General features: G+C 32.9%; 1 protein-coding gene across 2 annotated transcripts in view; it reads left to right on the forward strand.

Annotated features, from left to right (window-relative positions):
* The first annotated feature begins 7,056 nt into the window (after positions 1 to 7,056).
* Positions 7,057 to 18,834, forward strand: part of LOC123907791 (serine/threonine-protein kinase ATM-like) — a 36,900-nt gene continuing 25,122 nt past the window's right edge. Inside the window, exons 1-8 of one of the 2 annotated variants that reach the window (XR_006809391.1) lie at positions 7,057 to 7,271; positions 7,664 to 7,927; positions 9,062 to 9,257; positions 9,350 to 9,506; positions 9,762 to 9,812; positions 9,880 to 9,965; positions 11,669 to 11,716; positions 11,839 to 11,858. Coding sequence is in view for 1 of the 2 variants with exons in the window: in XM_045958175.1 (XP_045814131.1) it covers positions 7,801 to 7,927; positions 9,062 to 9,257; positions 9,350 to 9,506; positions 9,762 to 9,812; positions 9,880 to 9,939 (591 nt within the window). In the remaining variant the exon portion in view is untranslated. Of the gene's footprint in view, positions 7,272 to 7,663; positions 7,928 to 9,061; positions 9,258 to 9,349; positions 9,507 to 9,761; positions 9,813 to 9,879; positions 10,076 to 11,668; positions 11,717 to 11,838 lie in introns of those variants that run through there. The other variant, XM_045958175.1, reaches the window with a different exon arrangement.

Below are 18,834 nucleotides of genomic sequence, written 5' to 3' on the forward strand. Positions count from 1 at the left end.
TCTAATAATATTGGACTAAATAGAAAACAATTAAGTCCAATTTTCTTTATTTTTATTGTAATTTTCGTTTTTGGTATTTGGAGGGTTTTTAGATGACTTTTAGTTGCTCCCTAGGCTCTCTATATGCTTCCTAGTGGTGCACTAAGTCATTATAGTGGCTAGTGGGAATTTATAAGCATGTTAGTGAGAATTTTCTAAGCCCTATGGTGAATGTATGGTAATGGACAATAAATCCTACTATGTAAGGATATGCTATAAATAGGACTATCATGTACTTTTCAAACAACTTGAAGTTTAATATAATTTGAGAGTTTTCTTGTAAGAACTTTTCCTTTGTTCTTGAGATAAGAACTTTATAGTGTTGGTTCTACCGGCAGGTCGCGGTTAGGGTCGCACTTTATTTGATAACTTTGGTTCTACCGGCAGGTCGCGGTTAGGGTCAAGTTCCTCTATATCTTGATAACTTTGGTTCTACCGGCAGGTCGCAGTTAGGGTCAAGTTCCTCTTTTACCTGTTTTTCAAGACGATCCTAAGCAGTCGCTTATCAATGGCGTTTGACATTTGCGACCATATAAAGCTTCATATGGTGCCATTCCGATGCTTGTATGAAAACTATTGTTATAGGTAAACTCAACCAAGGGTAATACACTGTCCCAACTTTCTCGATCATCTAACACACAAGCCCTTAAGAGATCTTCCAATGATTGATTTGTCCTCTCAGTCTGTCCGTCGGTCTGCGGATGGTAAGCCGAACTCAAACTCAATTTGGTTCCCAAGGCTTTATGTAGTTCTTTCCAAAAATGAGATGTAAACTTCGGGTCTCGGTCTGAAACGATGCTAGAAGGAACACCATGGAGCCTTACAATCTCAGCAATGTAGATCTCCGTGTACTTTGGCATTTTGTAAGTAGTCTTCACTCCTAGAAAATGAGCAGCCTTAGTCAGCCGGTCCACAATCACCCATATCGAATCATTCTTCTTCTGTGTTTTTGGCAATCCTGTGATGAAATCCATAGAAATACTGGTCCACTTCCACTCTGGTACATCTAATGATTGCAGCTTCCCTGCTGGTCGCTGGTGTTCTATCTTTGCTTTTTGACAATTCAAACAGGATGCAACATACTCAACAACTTGCTTTTTCATTCCGGGCCACCAGAAATTTTGTTTCAAGTCTTGGTACATCTTTGTCATTCCCGGGTGAATACTCAACTTGCTTTTATGAGCTTCATCCAAAATCTTCTTCCTTATTTCTGCAACATTTGGCACACATATACGTTCATTACATCGCAAGATATTATCTAGTCCAACTTTAAAATCTGATGCTTTCCCTTGCACCATCAATTCCCTTCTCTCTTGTATGAGGTCATCATCTTGGTGATTCGCAATCTCTTCCATCAATCCATTTGCAACCTTAATCATGCTCAACTTCAACGATCCAGGTGAAAAATCCACATCCAAATGCAAATCCCGAAATTCCTCCCACAATTCTTGCTGTCTGACCATCACTGTTGCTGAAGCTGCAAAAGCATTTTGCCTACTCAGCGCATCTGCTACCCGCTGCATTCCGTTAGTTATTTTAGTTCTTGCTATTAAGTTTGACCGTTAACTCAACAAAAAAGTTGATGTGACAATTTTTTTGGACACACACCAGCTTGCTGAGTTGGCACTAGGGACGGGGAAACAATCATTTTGGTCCCTGAATGTGCAACTCTCTATCATTATGGTCCCTTACTCAAGAAAAAATACAAAATAGTCTTTAACCCTGCAATCCATTAGTCACTTTGGTCCCTAATGTTAAAAATGGTCGTTAACTTTATAAAAAAAACTTATGTGACACGTGGCACGTAGAGTTAACACATTTGTGTGACAACTTGATGGATGATATGGTCAGGGACTAAAATAACATTACTTTTTTTCTCTTCATTTCTTATTCCTCCCATTCTTCTTCGTCTTCTTCATACATTCAATAACCTAACAACAATCTATTTCTGCTTCTTCTTTCACATTTTGTTGTTATGCATACTTTTTTTTTCTTCATTTATTTATCATCTTCCTCTCATTCTTCTTTACCTTCTTCATACATTAAATAACCTAACAGCAACCCATTTTGCTTCTTCTTCTTTCATTTTTTTTTGTTGGATTTCACCATCAGTTTAATCTGGTTTGGAGGTTAGTTCTGACATAAAATGGTTCCGGCTCCTCCCAATTGCAATTGTGCGTAGAGCTGTCAAAACGGGCGGCCCGGAACATTTCGGGCCAGCCCGGTCGGGGTTCGTTGGGCCGGGCTAAAAAGCTCGGATAAAAAACGGGCTACCAAAATTAGTGCATGAGCTTGGTCCGGTACGGGTTGTCGGGCTTTCGGGGTGGCCCAATTTATTTTTTATTTTTTATTTATTTTACGTTTAGTGCTCAAAATCAACATTATAAGTAGGATCAATAATTTTCACGGCCGTATTTTTACCCATCCACTATCTACGTCGCACGCCCTACTTTTACTCATCTGCTACGTACGAGTTTCTCGCGCCCTATTTTACTCACCTACTACTTTCTCGCGCGCCCTTCTTTATAAAGTTAGCAACAATTTTTAATGCAAGGGACCAAAGTGACTAACGGATTGCAGAGTCAATGACTATTTTGTATTTTTTCTTGAGTCAGGGACCATAATGACAGCGAATTGCACATTCAGGGACCAAAATGGTTGTTTCCCTGTCCCTCGTGTCAACTCAGCAAGCCGACGTGTGTCCAAAAAAATGTCACGTCAGCTTTTTTGTTGAGTTAACGACCAAACTTAACAGCATGAACCAAACTGACTAATGAAATGTAGATTCAGGGACTATTCAATAGTTTTTCCTCAGTGAGGGACCAAAATGACAGTGAATTGCAAATTGAGGGACTAAAATGACCATTTTTCCAAAAATTGATTCTCTGTATTAATGCGTTCTTGTCGTAATAGCTATTTGTTGCCAACCAAAGGAAACCACCTGATATTATTGGCATACTTGTTGCGAACAGAAGCAAGCTTCTAATATTGTTGGGCGAGTTGAAAATCGATAAAGGTAAATGATCTAATATTATTTGTCAACAGTTTACATTTGTTTCAATGGTATCATGTTTCGACATTGCATGTTTATTAGGATTTTCAGAGGATGAACAATTTGAAGCTGACAAAGCTCAAGTTATGAAGGAAGTTGCCGCTCTTGAACCTTGAACCTAAGGAGTAGGGACCATCCTTGAGCTCCATATTGTGTGAAATAGCAAGTTGCATTGCGCCATTTCATTTCATTCGATTGACTATTGTTACAGTTCTTTTTAGTCTTCATTTTGTCCGCAATAATACTTAAGTGATGTTGTATGTGATGGGCTTGAAAAAAATAGTGAGGCCCCAAAAATCTTGAGGCCTAGGGCTGTGGGGCGGCCCTGATTGCGAGGTTGAGAGAAAATTGACTTTAGTGATAACCACCATAAGTCCCTTACTCGAGTTGTATCTATGCCTTTGAATTTGTATATCATTGTTTGAACCTGTAATGAGTCAAAGTTGATCTGCCACTCCAACCAAACAAAACACCGCACAAAGACGGGACAACCAAAAAGCACAAGACGACGAACAAACCAACCAGGCGACAAAAACATAAAGGAAAAAAAAAACTGAAATATATGTGAATAACACTTATTTAAATATATGTTTCAAAACAAAAACACTTATTTAAATAGATGACAAGAAGGAACGATGAAAAGAGGTGATTTCGAATAAAAAATGATCCAAAATCACCCCTCTCTAGTAGATAAATGATAAAAAAAAAGGTTAGGGATGATGAGAAATAATTAGGGGCGACAAGGATGAAAAAGAGAAGGTCATCAAACAGATTAATATTTCTTCTATTAATTAAAGTTGAGACAATGTTAATTTAGTTTTTTCTGAATGGCCTTTAGATTGTTTTCAACGCATCTAAAATGATCTATTCTGAATTGTAAGGGTTGAGTACCCCTTGTACTCCTTATAATTCATATTTTGCTTATTAAAAAAAAGAAGTTGAGATGATACAATTAACTAAAACATTAATTAAATTATTAAGACAATTCTCTTTAGACGATTATTACTACTTTTAGGCTTAATTGCAGTTTTGGTCCCCTTATTTTATAATATTTATGATTTTGGTCCTCCTATTTTAAAATCAAACGTTCTTGCCCCCCTATTTTAATTATTATTATTATTTTTTTTGCATTTTTGGTCCTCCATCCCATTTTTTAGCTAGTTGGCATTTGGCAAGAAAAACGCTTATGTGGCAATACCACGTGGCAAATAAAATGTACATATTAGTAAATGTCTTTTTTTAATAACAAATATAATTAGAAAGAATAAAAGAAATAAATAACATTTTAAATAAAAAATTATATTCTTATACAAATAAAAAAAACATTTAAGTAAATAAAAAATAAAAGAAATAAATAACATTTTAAATCCGAAAAACCAAAAGTTGCTAAAAAAAATTATGTAAATCTGCAAAAACTAAAATTCCTCACCATGTTCCTCTCTCAACTCCCTCTTTCATATCACAATCTACCATCCACCATTTTTTTGGGATCAAGACGGGTTAGATGAATATCCGATAAATTTTTGGTTTTGACCTTTTCTTCAAATCGATACTTCTCCATATGTTAATCTTTCAATTTATGTATTGTTGAAATCTGGGCGATGAAAACGTGGATGCCTATATTGTTGAATTCTAATCAGTGTTTGTTGAAACTGGATAAACTTTTGGATGCTTTGACTTTGTGAAATTTGAAAAGTGATTTTTGTCGGTTGAAAGTGGAGTGTGAGGATGGTGAACAATGTTGATTTCTGTTATCCTTACATTGATCTTGATTATTGATGTTCATGTAGTTTAGTATTTTGATTTTGATGATTTGATTGGATATTTATTCATAGGTGAATGGAATAGAACAAATAATATTTGGGTTTTTATTATCGAGTTTTAAGACTTAAGTTGAAACTTGTTGTTTTTTGGATAATTTTTTTAGAGAAAACATTATGAATATGAAGAGGGGAGGAAGAAATATGAAAACACTAAGAAGTTAAAACACAAAAACACTATAATAATTTTTAAAAATTATTTACTTGTTTTTTAATTATTTAATTATTTTAAATTTTATTTGATATTTTAAAAAATACAGTTGCTGATGTGTATTTGTTATTTTCCACATGGTATTGCCACATAAGCGTTTTTCTTGCCAACTAGTTAGAAAAATGGGGTGGGGGACTAAAAGTGCAAAAACAAAAATCAAAATAGAGGGGCAAGAATGATTGATTTTAAAATATGAGAACCAAAATCGCAAATCTTGCAAAATAGGAGACCAAAAGTGCAATTAAATCTTACTTTAATAATATTTTTATAGAATTTATTTAAACTCGTTTGGTAATTTTTCAAGTTATTTTTTAAATCTTTATTAGTGGATTCCTTTCAATTAACTTGATAATTAAATGTTTCTTAAAAAAGTTTCAATTGCACTATTTACATTAACCATTTATGTAAAAATGATAAAATAACAGATCAAATCATATAAAAATTGTAGTTGATTATCAAAAAAAATAAAAATAAAAATTGTAGTTGTGCTTAAAGTAGATCTCAAATGTTTTGTAAATTCAACATTGTTATTGTAAAAAAATTATTTTTCATTTAGCATTAAATATTCTAAAAATAATGTACATCTTTTTATATAGCTTGAAGATTATAAATAAACAAACTATCAATAATCAAATTAATATAAATTATTTATTGTAAAAGGGAATAACGTGAATAGTTATTATTAAATTTTATACTAAAAAATTTATGTCAAAAATAAATAAATTTTATACTTAAGACTAAGTCGCCCTAAAGTGTTTGAATGGTATATTGGTACATATGGAAAAAAGTCGTTTGAAAACAAAGTTTGTTCATTCAATTTATCTAAAGGGAATAGTTAAATTTTGGTGTAGTCTTATTTTTAATTCCCATAATACCCTTAATAGTTTTTTTTAAAACTATTCCTAACTTCTACTCTTTTTTTCTTAACTTCTATATTAAAAATTTCTATCTTAATAATTTATTCTATCGAACAAAAAATAAACTAGCTAACTTCTATATTTTTTTATTTTTTTTTCATTAAACTATTCATGTTTTTATTTTCATAAAATCAGACCAACGTTCCTTTTTTTTTTTTTAAAAAAAGAACTACTCTATTCCAACATTCATTTTCCTTTCACGCGGTGTTTCCTAAAATAATATAATATAATAATATAGATATAGATTTCTGACAATTGATTAATCACATTTAAAATAATTGAGGTTAATTCAATTATTGAAGTATTTATAAGTGTAATATTATTGTTTATATTTATTGAATAACGATATATGATTGTATATATTAATTTTGATCATGTTGGAAATTGGGAAATTCTGTTTAATTTGATCATGAATTAAATTAACCACATTTTTTAGTATTATAATTAAACCGAGTATTATACGTAAAGGAAAAAACCAGCGATTGAAACATCAATAATCTAACAAATTATTAGATTACACCATCTTTTAATCGAGATTCAAACTTTAATTCACTATAAGTCGTGGAAATCTATCCTCTTTTGCTAAATACCCAACCGACCTATTAGTAATTCACTAATTAATCTTAAAAAACATCAAATTTTTTATTTTTATAATGTCTACTATTTAAATAACGGAAGAAGTAAAAATAAAACGCAGAAGGTGTGCTTTGCGAAAAGCACCAGGAAAAAAAAACTCATCCATATTTCATATCCAAGGGACCAAGACCCCAACTTTGGGTTCATATTTAAAATGGACAGTTTTGTAAAATCAGAAAAGAGGAGGTGTGTTTGTCAAAGTTGGGGGTGGGTAGTAAACTAGTAATCCTCTAGCATGGAGTCCCATTTTCTCCTCTGTTGTTTACTACTACTAATCAACCATTAGAAACTCTTTGAAAAAAAATTAAAATAAAAAATATTATAACGTTAAGAAAAAAAAATCAACACCATTAAAATTTAAAACAAAGGCTTAGCTTTTAATCTCAGCTTGCGCTCTCTCTTAACACTGAAACAACTGCCGAAATTGGTCTCCGAGAGTATAAAACCCTTCATTTTACCGTTACATATCTCAACGCCGCCTCTACATAACTTGATGTGTAACGGCTAATTCCGTAGCGACAATGGGGAAAATCAGTTCCAGAGACGTTCGAGAGATTGTAGAAAATCTCTCATCGGAGAAAGTTAAACCTCGCGAAGTAAGTAACCTTCAATCCCTTTCAAAACTCACTATTCACATTTCTTTACTTCATCGCTGCGAAAACTTTTTCACTATTCGTTTTAGGTTTTAATTTCATGCATACCGTGTTCAATTTTCTTTTGAAATTCGTTATTCTGTTCTATCGGATTTCAATTTGTATGATTATCACTGTTTTGATTTGGATAAAGAAGTTGTTCATCTATTTTTTAATCTAATTTTAATTAGATTATTATAGTTATTATAACCCTAAACCCTAAAAAAAAATGATGCTGTGTTTGTTATGATTGAGTTGGATAATCTTTATTTATTATTGAATTTTCTTTTCTGTCTACATGCTTCGAGGTTCTTGTATTCGATTCTAATTCGTGGTACTATCTTTTACATTACCAGGAAGGGATCAAGTTGACATCACCGGCCGACCGGTGACATCACCGGCGACGGTGCCGGCGTTGAAAAAGAAGAGGGGGAGACCAAGGAAGTATGGACCAGATGGTAAGCCTGCAGGGGCTGTAACAGCGCTTTCGCCTATGCCGATTTCATCGTTGATTCCGTTGACTGGAGAGTTCTCTGCTTGGAAAAGGGGTAGAGGGAAGCCTGTTGAATCTATCAAGAAATCATCTTTTAAGTTTGATTTTGAAAGTCCACCTGGACAAGGTACTATTTATAGCTCTTTGATCTTTGAAATGTTTTGAAGCCTTTAATTTTAGCAAGTCCTTGTGTTTTTCAAATTTTTTTGTTTGTTTGTTTGTTTGTTTGACTGTTACTTATGTTGTTAAGATTAAGATTTTGTTTTTACTGTTACATTTGCAGTTTTTAAGAATTGAGATTGAAAATTCATAATAAATCAATGAATTAACATAGCTTAATGGCCCTTGTCATTTTCCTTGTAAATAGAGGAATAACATAATTTATTTTTTATTTTTTATTTTATTTTCATTTTAATTTTGCTTGTAGTTATGACTTATGATTTATAAGGAGGTAGTTTTTTTCTCTGATCTGTGTTTTTTGTGTGAAATTTGTATTTGTGCCTTTGTGATAACATAACAGTGTTTATATTTGGGGGGTGGGGGAGTGGACCCTTAGCTTAGATTCCTTTTCAGATCTGAATACAAATTGTGAGGTGGATGTGGATATTTTTGTGGTTGAAAGTGAGTTTTTGTTTATGTTTAGGGTAGCATATGGTGCTCCTTATTTTCCTTTATGAGAAGAAGAAAAAGATTGCATGCATTAGAGTAAATGAAGGGACCAGCTAGAATGAGTCTAATAGTTTTCTAGTTTGTCATGTAGAATTGGTCTATATGACTATATCTAATCTAATCTAATAATTAATTTTAACAGCTTACTAATTGCCTTGTTGGCTGATTTTAATAATTGGTTACAAAAGCAGGAATTTCAATCCGAAATATTTCCAAAATTTTAATTTATTCATGATTGTGGATACTAAGTGGTCTCTTAGAATGGTAGTATCAAACAATATTGTAGTCAAATGCATTGAAATGAATTTTTGGTCATAGGGATGGAGAGAATCAGTGAAGGTTTTAGGTAGAATTTTCAGAGGAGCTACTAAATGAGAGACTTTAGTGAGATCACTTAAAAGTTAAAACAATCCCTTTTTATTTGTTTTATAGTATCATTATCTTTATATCATCTTTTTCTTTTCAGATGAGGAAGCGCGTTTATTGCAGTATGTTTTTGCAAACATGAAGCGTGCACCGTTGTGACTTCTAACCACAACTGTCTGTTTTAATCTTCCGTTTTTGTTCTTCTAATCAAATTCTTTATGGCTAGGCCTGGTGATGCTGTACATTGAGAAGGTTGAAGCAAGCTTGAATGGGAAAAACATAAGTCATTTTACTTCCAAAGAAGAGGTCTTCCGCAATATCTTAACTCTTCATTCACTTTTGGATTATCCTCCTGGAGACTACCCTGTTAATCTACGAGAAGACATTGTTAAGGGATTTGTCAAGATCTGTTCATTCATTAGGTATTTCCTAAGGCGATTCAATGTTTTTCTTTTTTACTATTATCATTATCTGCTAGAGTACAATATGGCTTTTGTTTTGTTACTTTCTTCAGGGAAGAAGGAAAGATATCACACAAACTTGTTGAATGTATCAATACATATTTGTTAAATGATGGTCCAAATTTGGGCTTTCAGTTGTTGGAGATTCATAATGCTATGCAGGAGTTAATGTTTCAATGTTGGCTGACAACACATGATCGAGTGCTTAAGGTCTCTCACGGTTGCACTTATAACAAATAAACTTATGAATTGCATTTACATTTTTCAAATTTCTCTATTATTATTTCTATTGCAGGATTCCCTAATGGTCTATGCAAGGACACAGTTAAATTTAATTAGAGGTGCTGATGATAGGCAGTTATTGGTAGAACATCTTTTGGATGTGATTTATAAGGATCTTGATCAGGGTAGCGTGTCTAGTCTTCAGTTACATGACTGCCTAACCTTCAATTTTCTGCATTACAGGCTTGTCCAAAACTGATTGACAGATTTAAAGAGATAGAAGAAAATGTCAAGGTAGGTTAGCCTTTTTTTGTTGTCTTTTATGATCCAAGATTGTTTAGCTGACATGGATATGTTGCAGATGGATGTATTTAATACGAGCTCTTGCGTCAATCTGGAAATGTCACAAAAGGTGATCTGAGATACGTTCATTGAGATTTGAAAGAGGTGATCTGAGATACTACATTTTACGTTGAGAATCATCTCATTCCCATTATATTTTTTTTCCATATTCAGTGTGGAAAATTGACATAATTTCTATTGCATTTCAATCTTCTAACTTTACTTTGTTTTCATTTTTTCCAGAAACGTGGTTTCGTTTATCAATCATGAGTTTCATAACACTGTGGCAGGGTTGCAATGCATCTCTCTTATAATTTTTGTAATGCCAATATTTTTTTTCAGTAAATTTTTACTTTGTTGTCGATGGCTTTGTTCTCAAGAAATGAAATGAATGTTAACAGGCATCCTTGGAATAAGGGGAAGACTGTTCTTCTCATAAGGTGGTTAGTGCCCAGCAAGCTGAAGACCTAAAATTGAAGGAAAAGAGGAAGCGGGAACGAGAGGTATGAAGTGTTTCCCATTCTTGTTCTGCATACAGATCAGTTTATTTTGTTACATATAAAATGTACATAAGGTTGCATGTACTCTTTGTTTATTTGATGGAAATATCTTTGAATGCAGAAAAATTTGCCTAGAAAGAAGCACAGAAAGTTGAAACTAGAGAGATGTTGGAGGATGACGAGCAAGATGACAAACCAAAAGTAAGCCCCCATTACCTGTTAACTCTATATGGTTAAGGTTGGGATGTATTTGTTATTCCCCACTTTCTGTTCCACTTAAATTGAAATGCATAAAATTGCAGGGTGAGGGGACAAATAAGAATGAAAAGGATTGACACATGCTGATCTTGCTTACCTACCGACGTGCAAAAGCAGGAAAAGCCACCACCAAGAGGGCACTAGACTCTGGCAAGATTTTGAAGAAGCCTCAAAAGAAATCTAATATATCTAATCCTTCGCGAAAGACTTCCTCTTCAAGGACAGAAGAAATGCAAAGAGAGGTTCTGGAACAGGAAAGAAGGCGAAGAAGTCATTCAAAAGCAAGTCAAGGTATCACTTAAAAATCTATCTCATTTTTTAAACTTTTATCTGATCCTTTTAGGCATTGATAAAAATATTAATTTCATTCTTGATCAACTTATAAAAATGTCTTCTGTTTCAGTTATGTGATTGATGTGGAGTTGTGGACTGAGGCTTTCTAGGGGGCAACTTAACAAATAATGATATAATCCTTTTCATTTTCTTGATGCTAAAAAAAAAGTCTAAACATTTTTACTTCAATCCTCCATAACTCTCCCAGGTATTTATGTGCGTATAGTAACTATGATGTTCATAGTTGTAGTTTCCCTGTGGTTTGGGTTTTATTTTTGTCTGTCCCCATATACTACCAAGGTGATGCTGCTCTATTTTCCAACTTTACCCTTTTATCAAAATTCAAATACTTTCATATACCCCTCCAATCAAAACAACATCTCGCGTAACATAGTAACCTCTTGGCAGCGGTTTCCTTTACTTTATTTCTCCAATTCTCCAACTGCTATTTTCTTCTTATTTTCTTGAAAGTTCGGTTGCTGAAAATTTAGAAAGATGAGACTTCAATTTGAAGGAATTTTGAGAGGAAGAGAGGGATCGTGAGAGGGTGACTTGAGATTTGAAGGAGGTGATCTGAGATAATACATTTTACGGTGAGAATCATCTAATTCCCATTATATTTTTATTTTTATTTTTTCCATTTTTTAGTGTGGAAAATTGACATAATTTCTATTGCATTTCAATCTTCTAACTTTACTTTGTTTTCATGTTTTCCAGAAAAGTGGTTTCGTTTATCAATCATGAGTTTCATAACACTGTGGCAGGGTTGCACTGTGACATAATTTCTTATCATTGCGATTTCATTTTTGGTGTTACTAATACTTTCGACTTCTGAACTATGTTGCACTGATTTTTCCCCTCAATATGTTTCATAACACTGTGGCAGGGTTGCAATGCATCTCTCTTATAATTTTTGCAATGCCAATATTTTTTTCCAGTAAATTTTTACTTTGTTGTCGATGGCTTTGTTCTCAAATTGAGAACCCAAAATCTGCACTACTCACTAACTCAAGTTGTTTTGCATATTATGTTGTGCAATACTCTTGATATATTCAAAGTTCATCTATTTTCATATCATCCTCTCTACCTCTTTTGTTTTTTTATCTAAATCTTTTTAAATCACAATACTTTGGTTTTTGTTTGTTTACAATGTTTGATCTACTTCTACTATATTTTAAACGTATAGCTTTTGTCTTTTCTATGATCACTTGCGCTTGCAAGTTATTATCTTTCACCTTGGAGTGAGACTACATTGATTAGAATTTAGAACCTACCATTTTTTATTTTCTAAAATCAACATTGCATTGTAGTCTTGGAAAAGTGAAAATAATGAATCTGAAGAATGCTTTGCCTTTGATAAGGTAATATAGGTTTCCATTACCTCTGTTTCAGGCTTGATTTATATATAAACTGACGATGTTTGATTCGAAAACGATGCTTCTACTCTTAAACTAAAATGTTTTCCTTTTAATTAGTCTGTTTTTTAATGTTACCGGAGATTTTATTGTGTGAATCGACTTATATTAGAGATATCCAAATATTAGTCCCTAAAATTAATCATTGTATTTTTTATTTTGCACGGGCATACGGTAAACTAAATGACGATCGTCTGTTGGCAGTTGACATAGAAGAGAGGGTGTGAAAGGCACAAGTTAGTTGGGTTAGTATCTTTTAAAAGCCTATCATGATTTCATTTTCACACTAATGCCTTTTCAGCTATGTTTGCAATTCTACATGGATTTAAAGTTTGTTTTTTGTGGCTTATTGTTTTTTGATGCAGAAAAATTTGCAGTTGACATAGAAGAGAGGGTGTGAAAGGCACAAGTTAGTTGGGTTAGTATCTTTTAAAAGCCTATCATGATTTCATTTTCACACTAATGCCTTTTCAGCTATGTTTGCAATTCTACATGGATTTAAAGTTTGTTTTTTGTGGCTTATTGTTTTTTGATGCAGAAAAATTTGCATAGAAAGAAGCGCAGAAAGTTGGAAGCGGCTAGAGAGATGTTGGAGGATGACGAGCAAGATGACAAACCAAAAGTAAGCCCTCGTTACCTGTTAACTTTATATGGTTAAGGTTGGGATGTATTTGTTATTCCTCACTTTCTGTTCCGCTGAAATTGAAATGCATAAAATTGCAGGGTGAGGGGACAGATAAGAATGAAAAGGCTGGATTGTCACATGCTGATCTTGCTTACCGACCTGCAAACGCAGGAAAGGCCACCACCAAGATGGCACTAGACTCTGACAAGATTTTGAAGAAGCCTCAAAAGAAATCTAATAAATCTAATCCTTTGCGAAAGCCTTCCTCTTCAAGGACAGAAGAAATACGGGAGGTATTCCAGACGAAGGATAAAAAGCCATAATAGAGAGGTTCTGGAACAGGAAAGAAGGCAAAGAAGTCATTCAATAGCAAGTCACGGTATCAATTAAAAATCTATCTCATTTTTTAAACTCTTATCTGATCCTTTTAGGCATCGATAAAAATATTAATTATGTGAGGCTTTCTAGAGGGGAACTTAACATTATTTTCATGATCTTGGTGCTAAAAAAAAGGTCTAAACATTTTTACTTAATATCCACCATAACTCTCCCAGGTATTTATGTGCCTATAGTAACTATGATGTTCATAGTTGTAGTTTCCATGTGTTTTGGGTTTTATTTTTGTCTGTCCCGATATACTACCTAGGAGATGCTGCTTTGTTTTCCAACTTTACCCTTTTATCAAAATTCAAATACTTTCATACCCCTCCAATCAAAACAACATCTCGCATGACATGTTAACCTCTAGGCAGCGATTCCTTTCCTTTATTTCTCCAATTCTCTAAGTGCTATTTTCTTCTTATTTTCTCGAAATTTCGGTTGCTGAAAATTTAGAAAGACAAGACTTCAATTTGAAGGAATTTTAAGAGGAAGAGAGGGATTGAAAGAGGGTGACTTGAGATTTGAAAGAGGTTATCTGAGATACTACATTTTACGGTGAGAATCATCTAATTCCCATTATATTTTTATTTTTTGCCATTTTCAGTGTGGAAAATTGACATAATTTCTATTGCATTTCAATCTTCTAACTTTACTTTGTTTTCATTTTTTCCAGAAAAGTGGTTTTGTTTATCAATCACAAGTTTCATAACACTGGCAGGGTTGCAAAGCAGCTCTCTTGTAATTTTTGTAATGCCAATATTTTTTTTCAGTAAATTTTCTCTTTGTTGTCTATGGTTTTGTTCTGAAATTGAGAACCCAAAATTTACACTACTCACTAACTCAAGTTGTTTTGCATATTATGTCGTGCAATACTCTTGATATATTCAAAGTTAAACTATTTTCATATCATCCTCTCTACCTTTTTTGTTTTTTTATCTAAATCTTTTTAAATCACAATACTTTGGATTTTATCTAAATCTTCTACTATATTTTGAACGTATAGCTTTTGTCTTTTCTATGATCACTTGCTTGCAAGTTATTATCTTTCACCTTGGAGTGAGACTACATTGATTAGAATTTAGAACCTACCATTTTTTATTTTCTAAAATCAACATTGCATTGTAGTCTTAGAAAAGTGAAAATAATGAATCTGAAGAATGCTTTGCCTTTGATAAGGTAATAAAGGTTTCCATTACCTATGTTTCAGGCTTGATTTTTATTTAAACTGACGATGTTTGATTCCAAAATGATGCTTCTACTCTTAAACCAAAATGTTTTGCTTTTAATTAGTCTGTGTTGTTTAATGTTACTGGAGATTTTATTGTGCGATTCGACTTATATTCGACTTATATTACTGGAGATTTTATTGTGCGTAAAATTAATCATTGTATTTTTTATTTTGCACGGGTATACCGTAAGCTAAATGATGATCGTCTGTTGGCAATTGGCTTAGAATGAGACTTCTCAGGTATTTCCACTTATATTAGAGATATCCCAATATAATAGTACGTAAAATTAATCATAGTATTTTTTATTTTGCACGGGCATACTGTAAACTAAATGATGATCGTCTGTTGGCAATTGGCTTAGAAAGAGACTTCTCAGGTATTTCCACTTCTCTAGTTCTTGATGTTATTGCTTATTTTTCTTCATCTGGCACTGGCATATCTGAGTTATGACCCAAACTTTACTGACAACATGGAGGAGGATACTGATGATGAAGGTCATGAAGAGGAGGAGGATGAGTATGTGGCTATGTGGTTATTGCCTGTATGGTATTCATATTTGCACAATAATTTTCTTGTTTATAATGTCATATATGCAATATTATTTTCCAGCGAGCGTGCAAATGAATATACAGATGATGAAGATGCCAGCTGGAAAGTTCGCAGAGCAGCAGCTAAATGCTTAGCTGCATTGATGGTTTCTCGTCCTGAGTTGCTTTCATAGCTGTATGATGAGGTATCTTTTCTTTCACTTATTGGTAATCTGTAATTAAACTATTCTTCTCTTTATTTTTCCGAGATATTTCTGTTCTTCCATCATTTTATACCCCGGGTAATGAGTAAACATTTGGTTTCCTAGATTTATAGTTTGTTTAGAAGTTTTGGTATCCATATGTTTTTCCAATAAAATTTCTTTTATCCCAAAGAAATTGTGTAATTATTTGTGTGTATGGCTGTTCACTCTCTTTTATAATCTTCAGTTACCTGACTGGCCTAACCTTCAATTTTCTGCCTTACAGGCTTGTCCAAAACTGATTGACAGATTTAAATAGATAGAAGAGAATGTCAAGGTAGGTTAGGCTTTTTTTTTTTGTCTTTTATGATCGAAGATTGTTTATCTGACATATGAATATGTTGCATATGGATGTATTTAATACGTTCATTGAGCTCTTGCGTCAATCTGGAAATGTCACAAAAGGGCAGACTGATGTAAAAGAAACGAGGCAAGTGGCTTCTGCTTTTCTTATGTGAAAGTACGTTGTGTCCAATTTTGTTTTATTATTTGTTTTGATGTTGGAAACTTTATGCAATGGGTGCTTGTGCATTCAATCCGAACACTTCTAGGTTTATTTAAATCTTAAGATCCACTGTCAAATGATATTTTTTTATATATAAACTAGTTGCGTAGAAGATATCAAAAATATTCCTCAATTATTGATATATAAATTTTATATATTGTTGAGCACTAGTAATTCATACCTTAATTTAAGGACTTGACATTATGTAACCTATGTCTCCTGTAACCTATATCATACCTCATATTTTCCATGTTTTCCAGAAGATTTGTAAGCTATGTCATTTGTTATCTTAGAGCACTTCTGTTATGAATGGTATCTATGGCTTCGTTAATGCTTTTACAGATATAGCACTAATTAAATTTATATCTAAAGCTCCTTGTATGCTTCCAAATTCTAATATATATATATATATATATATGTAGTAATACTAATAAGCTTTGTCAAGAGCAATACAATCATTCACTGCGGCTATCACTTCAACTTTTCTATAGTCAAGCCCAGTTTTTACAATTATTACCTCATAACTCATACTGTGTCACAAATTGACTGTCTCAACACTGACATGCAATGCAGTCCTAACTGGTTGTTGAAGCAAGAACTGTCAGAGATTGTCAAGTCTATCAGTAGGTAGTTGCGTGAGAAATCCATCAAAACAAAGGTAGTTAAATATATAACCAAAAAAAAAGGTAATTAAATATTTAAGCATTAAACTTGGTTGATATCCATTAAACTCAAGTCTAAAAAATTATAAGCATAGTTTGTCCTTGCAGGGTGGTGCCTTTTCTGTTTTGAAAGAACTCGTTGTTGTCTTGCCCAACTGTCTTGCAGACCACATTGGGTCACTCATTCCTGGAATTGAAAAAGCATTAAATGTAAGCAAAACTCTCTTGAGTTAAACCTTTCTGTACTCTTACGTGGTTTCTGCTATTGATCTATATTTTGTTATTATTTTTCTTTTCAGGACAAATTGTCTACCTCAAATTTGAAGATCGAAGCGCTGATATTTACAAGATTGGTATTATCTTCGCATTCTCCTGATGTATTCCACCCTTATATCAAGGTAAGAGTATGAGGATTTGTTTGATTTACTCTTTGAATTGGTTTAACCACTTGTATTTTAGGGGCACAATGGCAGTGCCTTGAAATTCTTTATTTGTTACGGTATTAACTTTTCTATTTTCTGATACTCAAAATTTTTAAAAAAATTACGATAGTATGTATGATTTTATAGATTGGATGTTTGTTGTCCTGTTTCACATAATTTGGATTGGAAAGTTACAAAATTGAAATCCTAAAATCAAAATGCTACCCCCTTTCGTTTCCCTCTCCCATTCGTTTGCACGCAGACTAAACTTGAAATCCTAAAATCAACTTAAACACCATGAATCCTCTCCGCTGCACATCACTCACTCACTGATTCATTCGTTCTGATTCATTCTGTCGCATCAATTTTCAGTTTCGACTTCCTTTTGGTTTCAACCTCTTACTTTCCTCCTTTTATTATAAGTCATCTCTCATCTGATTATCTTCGACTTTTCATTTTCTTCGCACATCTGAAATGCTCCTCCTCATACGTGCTCTCCTTCACCGATGAAGGTAACGACGACCCAAACTTTTTTTTCCCTGTTGCATTATTTTGTCCCCAATTGCTATTTTTTAAACCTTTTTACGTTGTCCATATGGTTATGTCATTTTATTGATTTGCTTTCTACTCTAATTTGAAACCTAATTTCTTAATTGTTGCAAATGGTAAAAGGAAACGGGAAGATAGAGCATGGTTGAGATTTCCCAAAAATGATAAGAGATAGAATTTGTTATCGAATAATCAGGTGACTATATCCAAACAAACCCATTCATTCTCTTTAATTTAATATTTTCTAATGTTTTCTAATGTTGAATATTAATTGAATATTCATTCTCTTTAATTGAATATTTTTCTAATGTTTTCTCCTAATTAATATTCACATTTTTTTAATTATGAATTTGGGGATCTTTGATTTTGTTTTTATGAAATATATGGTGACTAAACCCGTTCCTGGGAGTCAAGGAGAGCATGGTTGAGATTTCCCAAAAATGATAAGAGATAGAATTTGTTATCGAATAATCAGGTGACTATATCCAAACAAACCCATTCATTCTCTTTAATTTAATATTTTCTAATGTTTTCTAATGTTGAATATTAATTGAATATTCATTCTCTTTAATTGAATATTTTCTAATGTTGTCTCCTAATTAATATTCACATTTTTTTAATTATGAATTTGGGGATCTTTGATTTTGTTTTTATGAAATATATGGTGACTAAACCCGTTCCTGGGAGTCAAGGAGAGCATGGTGTTATTGGATCAGCGAGCAGAATTCCTTTAAATGATATTGCATAGGTAACGGTAATGAATCAATTTAAATGCAATTTTTTATAGTATTGTAATTATTATTAATTGAAATATACTTCTGCAACTGCTATTTCAACCTGCTGTAGTGATTTTGGACGTACAGCTATTTCTGCAACTGCTATTTGCATCATGAAGTGTGTTGGTTGTGTCTGTTTTATAGCAATTGTGCTTTGAACCAAATCTGCCCTGTTTTTGCAGCATGGTTATTTTTCACTATCAGAATATAATTAGCCTTCTATGAAAGAAATTAAGTTAGAGTTTTTGAATTTGATTTTGTATATCTTCAGTTGGTTCTTCATCTTTAAAAAAGCATTGTTCTACAGCAAAATCATCACTGACAACAAATTCATTGAAGGCAGGGAAATATACAGTACATAATGGTACATTTATTCATCGTGCAAGATGTTCACTAAGAGCTTCGTTTAGGCGGAATGTGGAATCTATCAAACCACGTCATATTGCATTCTAAGGTAATTATGTTTGAATATGCTATTGTTTTATTAAAATCATAACTAAACAGAATGGAACTGATTATATCATTAAAA

The sequence above is a fragment of the Trifolium pratense genome, linkage group LG2 (assembly GCF_020283565.1).
Source record: "Trifolium pratense cultivar HEN17-A07 linkage group LG2, ARS_RC_1.1, whole genome shotgun sequence".
Taxonomy (NCBI): domain Eukaryota; kingdom Viridiplantae; phylum Streptophyta; class Magnoliopsida; order Fabales; family Fabaceae; genus Trifolium; species Trifolium pratense.